Genomic DNA, 12283 nt, shown 5'->3' with positions numbered 1-12283 from the left:
TAGTTTCTATGGATGGCCGCAATAAATTATGAAGCTGAAGGAGACACTCTGAATACTACAGAAGCTGGATTGAAAAAAAATTGGGTCTTTGAGTTTTTTGCGGTGTTTTATTTATTTTTATTATTTTTTTTCAAATTGCATCGATCTTTACCATAACGATGAATTCCCGCTCTACTCAATGCCCAAACACGCAAAAAAACCTGTTTTCCTTCAAAACAGCCTCGTGCTGTGAGATAACAACAGGTTTTTGAGTGCTTCAAAACAGTGGAGTGGATAGATTTTTCGCGGCAGGTCTGGACCCGGCTTCATTTGCACAGTGCATGGTCGAGCTCGCAAAACTTGTGTCAGAAAGAATGTTTCATCATAGGTGCCATTACGGCACTGCCGTAAGAGCTCTGATACGAAGAAAACAGGCATGGGGGAGGAGAGTCTAGGGTTAGCAGAACAAAGTAGAATCACACTTAAAACAAAACAAGAAGATATATGGGGATTAGGGTTGCACACACACACAGACATTCATATATACAGCCCACAAGGGCGTATGCACGTTGGGAGTACATTGAATATTCATGAATTATTTTAGGGACTCTGCGATGTCTGAAAATTGCTTCGGAAGGGAGGGATCATGTAGTCTGTGTCTTTTAGGTTCCAGTGCCGAGGTGCTGTTTTTAATGAACTTTCAATTAAAATTAAAAAAAAATTAAATTTTTGAGTGTTTATTTTTCATTTCACTATGATTATAATGTCCTAGAGGGATACTCCCCCCCCCCCCCCCCCACTGTAAAGCTGAACATTCATCACTACTGACAAGCTTTAAGCCAATGTTGGCATGTCTGCATTTTGGTAAAGCTTTTTTTCCCATTTTCATTTTTTTGCTAAAGGAATTTTTTATCTAGCTTAAACCCTGCAGTACATACAAACTATAACTGTAAGACCAGACATAGCCTAGGCACTGTCCATGAGAGTGCTGAGTGCCATGCCTGCCGGTCTGGTGCTCCCTGTACATACAAACTGGACTTTTGGATATAGTTATCATTTGGTTATTGTTATCAGAAACCCTCGAGTTCTGATGTGATCACACTAAGCGCCATGGACTGTATAGGCATAATATTTCTTGGCAATCCATTTCTTTTCTTACTTATCTGAGGCTTCACAACTCCATACTAACATGAATTTAGAACATTTAGTGTTGTCCTTAGCAGTAATATACGAAAAAATAATTTTGAAGAGTAATTTAACTCTTCAAAATTTTAAGATACTTTTCATGAAAAGCAGAAAAATAACTTATAATAAATAATAACTGAATAAATAATTCAGGTAATTAAAAAATTACCCAAAAATTAAAGGAGTATTTTCACTCCTCAACAAAATTCGGAGCAGTAAAATTGAATTTTCATGTGTGAATCAAGCATGTAAATGTGTATCTGCAAACACTGGTCCTTAGACTACAATTTAGAAATCACACATACAAAATTTTAAGTGCAGGCCTAAATATCAAATTTTTAATCACCCTGGCCAAGCTTCATGAATTTGTCAAGCTTCGTCAATTAGTATTAATGGACCACTGATATCATGCAAGCAAATACATTTCCATCTAACATCATGTATTTTATGTGGATGATGTTTTCCTTGTAAAAAACCAAAATTTAAAATTTTTAATTTTTTTAACTAAACTAATTATTATTAACTTAAATTTAATTAATTTTTAATTTTTTCTATTCATTAAAAAAATCAAGTTTTTAGATTTTTTTCCTTTCCACAAACAGAAAAAAAATTCATTTACTTCAAGTCTCAACATTTTAAAGAGTTTAAAGTTTCAAAACATCATATTAGCAACAGAAAATAACAATAATAAATTTCAACACATGACATCGATGACATTAAAAAATGATGATTCAGACATACCCTGCTCTGAGGAAGACATTTCATGCAGCAGAGCCCAACAAACGGTCGAGCACTCATTGCCGGCTCCACTGATGGTGAGGTCTTGAATGAAGTAATGGCATAATACCTGGGCTAAATTAAGCAATGGGAAGGGGGGAAAGAGAGAGAGAGAGAATATTCAAAAATAGCACAAATTAGAGGACGGTGGTGACATCTTTTGACTAACAATTACACTTGAAACTTTCGCATAAAAGTCTGAAGAAAAATTTTAAAAAAATTATACAGTTTTGTGTGATGTCATAAAAAAAAAATTCTTTAAATCTTTTGTGATAAATTTTTATGGAATAATGTTTAAAAAGAATATGTAATACACAGGGTGCATAGTAGGCAGGAAGTGTGGCATTTGACTGGCAAACCGTCGATCCTAGAGGTATAATTCCAATTAGAAAAAATTTCCAAATATCGTGTATTACTCAGATATGTCATCCATGTTTCAAGGGGTTGTGTAGTTATTAAAATAACAAATTAATTTATATTTTATACAGTCCCAGTGTGCATCAAAACCCAATTAGAAAGTTATTGCCCTGTCTCTCGTGATGTGAACTAAAAAAAAATCAATTCCCACATTTCTAAGTACAATATTCACTGAGATATCCGAATTCAGAAAACGAAGAAAAGTTGGGAAAAAAACGTTAAATTTGGGTAAAACAGTTTTCCCTAATTACAGCTGCCCCCCCCCCCCACCACTTTCTTCTGTTTTTGAGTTTGAATATTTCAGTAAATGCGCTTAGGAAAATGGAATATTTTTAGTCTGCATCAGGAGAGGTAGGGCAACAACTTTCTAATTGGGTTTTGAGACATACAGGGACTGTATAAAAAGTAAACATTTATATTTTAATAACTATACAACTCCTTGAAACACTTGAATGACATATCTGAGTACTACACGTTAATTGAATACTTTTTCTAATTGGAATTATAGCTCGAGAATCAATGGTTCATGAGTAAAATGCCATATCCCCCTGTTTGCTATGCACCTGATATAATAAGAAATGGCATACTGGCTTATAGTCGCGCTTCTTTTGGAACTCCTTGTTTCTTCTGTTTACAGGTGGCGGATCGAATCTGTTGCTGCGGTTCCTGTATCCAAATGATCTGGGCCTCCGCCTGTCGTAAAAATTGTTTTCTGAACTATTCCCAGGACGTGAACTGGAATCAAACTTAGGGACTGACCTATTTTCCCATTTCTTATACACTTGGCTTAGTTCTGGTGATATACCAGACATAATAAGGCTGAAACATAATAGACACGTACATTATTACAAATAATAATACAGTTACCGTAATTATAATATAATACACAGGGCTACCTTATCACACACCAACTCTGGTCATATATCATCATAAGCAATTTCCAGCCAGTGGAGCTGGGTGGGTAATGAAAGTGTCATCTATCATGGTTGCCCTAGGCTTGGTAGGTAAAGAACTTGTTTCTGATGTTGTTGCCCGGATTCGAACCCATGGACCTTAACGGCAACCTTCATAGTGGAAGACGAGCATCATACCACTGTGTCACTCAGGTGTAATACATGGGGCTGGAAAAATCGCAAAAAAAAAAAATCTAGGCACCAAAGAAATTTTTACCAGAAGAAAAATGTCCAAAATATTGCTTCTTTTGACTTTTTCAGGGCATAGTGACTGTCTTTCAATCAAAATTTTAGGCGCCAATACCAATTTTTTACTTGCCATGGTGGCCTGGCACCTGGGATTTGTGCAGCCTTGATAATAAAGACACTGGACAGAATGAATATGGTGAATAATATAATTTTCACACTTTTGAACATGATTTCGGCTTTTTATGGTACTGGGACTTGCAAGTTAAAAGCTATATCTAGAAATTTCTTTCGGGAAGGAGCTTCCTTTCTTTCAGACCGAGCGCAACTTCGAAGAACAACAGCAACTCCATAATTGGGGGAAGGGGCTCAGCTCACTCAGTAAATTCATTGGGGAGGGAGCTCAAACAGCCCCCAGGTTCTGGCACCTTGAATTGGTGCACATTAGAATACACAGAGTATGTGTTGTGTACCTAACATGAAGTTTAATGAATAGTTTAATTAAAAACAAATAGCAAATAAATGATTTGATGTGTTTCGACTCCTGGATGCCATTATCAGAGAATATGGCTAGAATGCTAGTTATAATCTTCGATGAGGGCACAAGGAATCCCGTCAGGTCAATTATTTGTATTCAAATATTGTTTTTAATTGAAAATTTACTAGTGTTTTAGGCAAAGTGCTAAATACATATTTCTTCTTCTTTAACATGAAGTTTATAACTAAGGAAAATGCCTTGTTTAAGAAGTGCTGTCATCTGTCTTATGAATTCAGGGCAACAAATTGGTGGTGTGTGGATTGATACTTTTTTGGAACACTGTGAACACGTATATGGTGTGTACGTTTGTTGGATGTGCAGCAGAGGTTCAAAACACCTACACGTACATTCTAACATGTACCAATTCCTTACAAGTTTCGCAGAGGAATATGGACGAGATGCATGTGTGGTTTAGTAGAGGACTTGAAAGTAAAAGTGACGTAATGCATATGTGTGCTACCACTAAAGTTGATGTACAATGCTCTATTAGATCTGACAGGGACAACCGTGATTAGCCCAAGTGGTAGCAGGCGGGATTAGCACTTTGAGGATCACTGGTTCGAATCCAACTTGTAAACATTGAGTCCCCCCCACCCCCTTATTCTCTTTCATCTCTACTACTACTTAACCATACATGCACCTTGTACTACGGAATTTCTGATGAATTGGTACATGCCGGAATGCATGTGCATGTTCGGGGTGTATGCGTAGGCCGTTCTTTTTCATCTGTTTCTTTGACGATCTTTGATTTATTTTTCTTCACAATGGTTTTCCTTGGTATTACGTCTTTGACCTATGAAAACTGGACACACCCTGCTTCCCATCGCGGAGAGATAATGAAGCATTCCCAAAGGATGAGTGTATCCGGATAACACCATTGACCATCTTCTAGTGGGTGGTGATCCCACTCAAACCTGTGGAAATGCAGTTTTAAATATATATGGTGCACTTGATGCTAGCACATAGGCATATTAACATATGTATGTGTACGGTATACACCCAGGACCGCCTTTACCAGTCACTGGACCTGGTGTAAATATAATAGCATGGCCAGGTGCATCTCAGTTTTGGGACACTGAAAATATTTTAGGACCCACTTCGCCCTGATAACATATATTTTGTGGGGGGAGGGGGAATCTGCATCTATTTCAGAATATACAGAAATGCTGAGAAATATCCATACAAGAAATGTTAAACACATAATTTAATAATAACTTGAGTATGAATGATAATTTAATATAATCATAATTTCAAACAGACCCATGTAAATTAGCACAAAAATTGATGTAAATTCAGCACCGAAGTTAATTTTAGACTAACGAGAAAAAACAATTCTATAAACTAATGAAAATTTTAGAATTGATAAAAATTCTTAATGAAAGAAAAATGCAGAATTGATGAAATTTCAAAGTATCAGAAGAAATAATTCCAGAATCGCTGAAAACTTGAATGAATGAGGATTAAAACTGAGAACTAATACAAGAAGTAATTTAGGAATTGGTGAAAGCCTCCGATAATTTAGCATGAAGTGCAGGGCCCTCACAATGTAAGAGGGCCCGGTGCGACTGCACATATTTTTCAAAGAAATTAAGGGGCCGTTCAAGTATTATGTAAGCAAATTTTTAGACATTTTTGACCCCCTTCTCCCCCGTCAGCTAAAGTCAGCAAAAGCTGACCCCCCCCCCCCTCGTCAGCAAAATTTTGTCATCAGCTCTGCCCCTCTGAATCCCAACTCATATATTCATAAAGGGTGATTGATGACGTAAGCATTATCCAAATCCCCCTTGTCATCAAAAGTCAGCAAATCCGAAACCCCCTCCCCCCCATCGATGATGACGTAATACTTTAACGGCCCCTAAAGACCTAGTTACGAAATGATGCAAATTTCACATCATGCAAATTGATTGGGTAAAATATGAGTGGGGTGTTTACACATAGAGTATTTAAATAAAAGTTGATTGAGTTAACAAACTGACCCATGTGTAACTAAACCCTCTGACCAACCTCAAATACAGAAACAAAGGAGCCCTGCAAGTGCAGGACCGCAAGTGGGAGGGGGTGCAAAGCAGATAGGCATGGTCGCCTGGGCTCTAAACTACAAGGGGCGCTGAATTCATTTTCTAACTCCTAATTCTACATAACATGGGACATCAAAATCCATGCTTGCTGGGAATGATGAAGTAACTAGTTGTGAGCCCTGTACAAGAGAGTGGGGAGCAGGGTTTAAGCTGGATAAAAAATTCCTTTTGCAAAAAAGCGAAAATTGGGGAAAAAGCGTCAGCAAAATGCTACAATGATATGTAATGATTGATGGTTGGATGTCTTACTCATTTCGTACCTCCTGCAAGCATTTTTGCGAAAGTGGCGAGTTCTTCTTTCGCACTCTACGATTCTGTTTTGCATTTTGCGAAAAATGCGACCGTAGCTTAAACCCTGGTGGGGAGGGGGGGGGGGGGGGGTGGACAATGCCTCTATTCACACAAAGGGCACTAACAAATGCAATGCCCTTAATATTGAACCCTCCATGGAGAAATGTAGCTCTGATTTTGCCTAAGGGTCCTTAAACGCCTTTGATCTTATTTTTTCCCCCATGTCAGAAATTTGCAAGAAGGGGAGAGGAGCCAGGATAAACCATAGGCCTAAAGCAGCGATTCTCAACATTTTCAAGCCCGTGGCCTGGTTTCATTCATTTTTGTGAGTCAAAGGCCCGATCAAACATGCGACCAATGGAGAATGAATGAGGAAAAATTAAACAGCTAATCACTCGCAGCACAGTATAAATGATATCAGGGCCCGGTGGTTGAGAAACACTGGTCTAGAGCTTACACGCCCAACTCATGGCCCAGCAGGCCAAACGTCACCCTTGGAGTCATCTGATGTGGCCCCCGATGTCAAAATAGATTTTATAAAAAAATAAGAGGCACATTTCCAGATCACCTAAGTAACCCATGATATAGTTCCACACAACTTGTGTGGCCTGCAACATATTCCCAGACCACACAAGTGGCCTCCGGCGCATCTCCAGATTACTCCAGTGACCCACGACACAGTCCCAGAGCACTCATCCTGCCCACAGCGCAATTCCATATATGCGGCACATTCCCAGATCACTTTAGCGGCCCGTGGCACATTCCCACATTGCTTTAGTGATTCGCGACACAGTTTAAGACTACTTGAGCGGTCCATGGTGGAGTTCTGCGTCACTCACGCGGCCCCACGGCACATTTCCAGATTACTTAAGTGATCCGCGGCATATTTTCATTTAAGTGGCCCGCACCCCGTTTTTAAACTAATAAAGTGGCCCGCACTCTTTATAAAATTGAGCACCCTTAACATAAGAGTATTGAAATACGAACCTCAACGACCATCATGTCAATAATACGACCTTCGCAGCGGCTCAACTAATCAATTTCCAAGACATTTTCGTTCAAAAAATACAACAAATTTGATATAAAATTTAAAATTTAGCAACAAAATTACTCACTCAATTTTCTAAAGCATGGGAATTTTAACTAAGAAAACAACATCAATGTTATATTAAGTGGAAGGAAATTTTCTGCTCAAGTGAGTAAACAAAAACAATTATGGGGGAAATTTTTGTTTGTTTATTAAGTTCAGTGTGGGGGGGGGGGGGGAAGGAATATGACTGTAAGTAAGAGAAAATATCCTCAGAATGTGTTACAAAATTGTAGAAATTGTTGAATATTTATGCTGCCATCTAGCAGGTAAAGATGAAACTAAATCAATTAGACTCGAAATGGTTGCTCAGGTTTGGGGGGGGGGGGGGCGAATTTGTTTCCAAATTAAAAACAGCTTTCTTTAAATAAATCTACAGCAAATCAAGTAACAATCAAATCTATTATTAATCAACCAATTGTTGATCAATAATTTTTTTTAGATAAATTAATTACCAATCAATTTATTTAATAAATTACTAAATTTGCCTTTAATTTTATCAGAAAACCCAAATTTATTCTTTTATCTATTTATTTTTTTCTACAACTGCTGAATTTCTAAAATTCAATAATATTCAAGACAGACATCCATTCTATTCAATTATAGATGGCAGCACCAACTGATACGTATGATCGTGAGGCGTAAAATAGTAAAAGTCGTTTCGCGTGCTGTCTCCAACAGATGGCACGGCTATTATGGGACACATTTTCATTACTCTAACAGAGCTAATAATTATTGTTTTTGTCTCCTCTTACGTCGCACTTTTTCTGAAATAGGTCAAAAACTGTTTTTTATTCAACAGGTCTAAGTGATTTTAAAATTTTTGATTTGTCTGTTATTTAATTATTAATTTCTAATAATAGAAATACAGATCTAATAAGCGCCCCAACCATGGGTGGAGTATACGGGGGGATGGTCCTCCACCTGTGTCAAAAGTGGAGTCGACTGATCTAATGTAGGCCAATATGCGTATATATGAATCATGGCGACATCATCATCGTGCCCCGCAGCAATAATGACCGTGTTTCCAGCTATGGTCCCAACTTCTGACACTTGTATAAAATACGGGATATCACATATCAGGGAACACTAGTTGTATTTCATTTTTATGTCATGTAAAATATCGAAATATATGTCTAGTAAAACCTTTCTTTTGCGGACACCGGTGGGTCAAAAAAGTTCGTCCGTAAAAGGCTGACCGTTAATAGGGGGTATGAAATGCATACTTTTATTATGTAAGAGAAAATTTTTTTTTTTTTCCGTAAAAGAGGTGGCGCATCTGAGGGGTGAGGGGTTTACCTGTATTTGCACAAAGCATGAAATTTTGGCGATGAAATAATTTTTTTTATCATTTCTGATTCCGAGAAAATGCTCGGAAAGCGGTAAAGGGTTTGGATAGGAAATGATTTTAGGATTTGGATATGAAACCATATTTAGATATTCCCTTTAATTTATAAATGAAAAAAAATTATGCAAATGAAACAGAATAATTACAGATTTTAAAAATTACTCCAAAAAACACACTTGTGTTACTAGTTTCCTCAATTTCCATAGGGCTTACCAGATTATCAGATTCGAAAACCGAGAAAATAGAACACTTGTACGCACGCAATTCGTAAGGTAACTTTTCCAATTATTCACAGATGACGCCACTATGCTAAAAAAAACCCGCCACCGCAATAGTTTTTCCCATTTAAAACAGAACCTCTTAAAAAAAGCAAAATGAAGAACAAGTAACGATCCGTCTCCCCCCTAGCTTTTAATGAGTTATTCACACAGTCCGGTCAGTTTTGTTACTTTGCTTGAAGCAAGCCGAGAGTTTTTGTTTCTCTACCCTCAGAAGAAAGTACTAGAAGAAGGTTACTAGATTCAAAAACTGAGAAAGGAGGACACCCGCAAGTGTATCATTCGTAACGCCGTTTTCTACAATTTCCCAACAAAATGCGCCACTTTACAGTCGAAAAAGAATTTCTCTAAGAATTTTAGTCTAGGTGGAAAGGGGAGGGGGCGAGTAAGATAATGTTTGTCAAATACAAGAAAAAAAGTCTTGAAATTGAAACATGTATCGACGTTTTGATAGTGTTAGACATTATGAGTTATAACAAAAAAAGAGAAAAACAAATTATGACCCGTCTTCCCTTGCTTATAATGAATTGCCCCTATCGTCTGTGGTCGGTTTTATTACTTTGCCTGAAGCATTACGAGAGATTTTCTTTCTCTACCCTCAGAATGGTTTTTTCGAGAGCGTAACTTTTTTGCCAGAAGTGGTTTAAACATTGGCGTTGGGAATTGCATACCATTTTCTTTATTTATGAATGGAAGAGATCTCTACCCACCTCTTTCCTCCTCTTTTTCAGCACATGGCATTAGCTGTTGGTGAGGAAACAATGGTTAGTATTCTTAAAATGAATGTTGTCGTTTTCCTCTTCCAAAGCTGTTTTTCGGACTGTCTTTTTCGTGTTATCCTGGAGCAAGGCAAGCCAACACCACAATAGAAATATATTTAGTGTGGTGTTGGGCAAGCTGGGGCTAGGTCGGAATAGCATCTGCTCTGCTTGGAGGCAACTTGGCTTCTTGAATTCTGGGAATTTTGCCGGCGATTGGTCAAAGTGTGAACATGTGGTGAAAAAAATGAGCAAACACTCATTCCAATAAGGAGACATATGTAGGCCTATATTTCAGAGTGCAAAAACACTTTCCGAGGAAAAAAAAAGAGAAATATTTCAAGCCACCTGAAAAAGCGGACAAAAGTGTGAATTTTCTAAAACGTAGGAGAACTCTTGAAATGACATGAAAAAGTTGGGGATGCCCTCCTAAAAGAGAATAACCCTGCTCTTACTGCAGTTACCTGTTTACAAATTTGCAAAATACACGATAATGGCAGCATCACTCACCTTTGTTCACAACAGATTGCATCACTCTGTCGGAAAAAAACCTACAGTTTTGATATCAAAACTACAAATCTATTTTGCTGAATCTGACCTGTCTTTGCCGGGACGTGCCACATATTGTTTGCATATTGGAATATTTGTCTCTTACATCTGGCAATTATGAAAAACATTTTTTTTTTATTGCTAATAGATGTTAATTTTGGTTTTATAAATAGACGTTAATATTATGCCATAAAAATTATCAATTATTATTAATATTTAGTCATAAAAATAGGGATAGAGCGGGCAAATTGTCAGAGAATGACAATATTTTAGGGTATCCGAAGCAGTTTACTATTCAGTTGAGCAAACTATACACAATAATATTCGCAAGATGATAGTACTATGTGGTTCAATTCTTTCAAAATCTGGTTTTCAGACAGTATTTCGGATTTTTTGAAACCCTCTACCTGTTCTTGTCCAATTTTCTTCACCACTGAATTTCTCTGATTTGCCATCCCTATGAAGTTGCCAGCTCGGGTGGGTCTGGGGGATTAGCAACTTCAGTTAAGTCATTAATGTTTATGAGACAACGTACAGATGTTCATATCCATACTTGTTATGGACATATTTTTCTCAGCCACTTCGTTGGGCATTTTACCTGTTGTGGCTTTGCATTTGTATGTGTGTGTATAATAAAAAATCTCTGTTCTTCCCATCAGAAACCTCATTTTGAGTCAAACTTCCTTTGTTATTACAATGATAATTAATAATATTATGATTTTGAGACATCTTCATAAGTTAGATATCAGTACGGAAGTGCTTCTCCTAAAATATGATAAGCTATCAAATAAATCTGAAAATACCATCACAATCAGGACATAAACGGATGATAATAATGAACGATAATATGATAATTTTTTTTTTGGTGAAGGTGCTAAACAATTTTTTCGAAGTTGATATTCCAGGTAATCACTGAAGATGATGACCAACCTGCCATCTTTCGATGATATCGGACAAATGCATGCAGAAATAAAACAGAACGAGATTTTCTCGTTCCCACCATCTGGCTCATATTAAAGAGCCTTTAACCTTTACTCCTATTTTATATATATTTTTATTTTCTCTCACTCATTAAAATTCCTTCCGCGATGACCTCATTCAAAGACAAGAATGAAAAAGAAATACGTATTAGACATTCAGTTTTTTTGGATGAAAAATGATGAAAGAGAAAACGAATTGCTTAATACACGAGAGTACATGAAATTACACGTGGGAAATGATAGGACGAAAAAAACTCCTATACGAAGGTGTTTATTGAAGTTATCAAGACGTTCAAGACGAATTGCTCTTCACTTCCGATGGGATGCCATTTTTTCCCCCTTTTCCTTGATCATTACGTAATCAAATATTTTTGAGGTTATGAACAATCGCTTGATTATCATTGATTTACAGCAGGAAACCAGACATCTTGAATTGATAATAATCATCTTTTGGTTATTGTGTCTTGAGTTCCTTCTTCTTTGTATTCGACCTTAAGGTGTCACATATTTTTGTTATATCGTAGGAAATTTTTTTAGTCAATGATGAAATAAAGGAACTTGAAAGTATTCCTGATATATTCTCAGACATTTTTTGCTGGTCTGTTTCGTCACCATTGTTCATTTGGAGACATTAGTTTTGTAAGGAACTTAATTTCGAACCCGAGACTGTGAGTTTCATTTGAAATTGACACGTGTTGTCTTTTACGTATAGCAGGGGTTTTCGACATTTTTTTGTTTTTGTTTTGTTTCATGGATCCTTTATGTCAAAGGTTCTCAACTTGTGGGTTGCGACAAAAACTGGGGTCACAGGGGCTTTTGAGATATGTCGTTTAATACCATTGACAGCCAGGGATTATTGAGCTATGTTCGTGATGAGCA

General features: G+C 37.1%; 1 protein-coding gene across 4 annotated transcripts in view; it reads right to left on the bottom strand.

Annotated features, from left to right (window-relative positions):
• Nucleotides 1–7660, bottom strand: part of mino (glycerol-3-phosphate acyltransferase mino) — a 40349-nt gene extending 32689 nt beyond the window's left edge. For 2 of the 4 annotated variants that reach the window (XM_089250426.1, XM_089250428.1), the window contains exons 1-3: nt 7520–7660; nt 2946–3177; nt 1906–2016 (exon numbers count right to left, since the gene is read on the bottom strand). In XM_089250426.1, coding sequence (XP_089106552.1) covers nt 1906–2016; nt 2946–3170 — 336 coding nt within the window. In that variant the 5' untranslated portion in view covers nt 3171–3177; nt 7520–7660. Of the gene's footprint in view, nt 1–1905; nt 2017–2945; nt 3178–7391 lie in introns of all 4 variants that reach the window. The other 2 variants (XM_089250427.1, XM_089250429.1) reach the window with 1 other exon arrangement.
• Between the last annotated feature and the right edge of the window lie 4623 nt (nt 7661–12283).

The sequence above is a fragment of the Pholcus phalangioides genome, unplaced genomic scaffold, assembly GCF_987345545.1.
Source record: "Pholcus phalangioides strain wild (caught in Gottingen) unplaced genomic scaffold, Ppha-v1.0 ptg000024l_1, whole genome shotgun sequence".
Classification (NCBI taxonomy): Eukaryota; Metazoa; Arthropoda; class Arachnida; order Araneae; family Pholcidae; genus Pholcus; species Pholcus phalangioides.
This window is presented reverse-complemented; position numbering and strand designations above follow the sequence as displayed.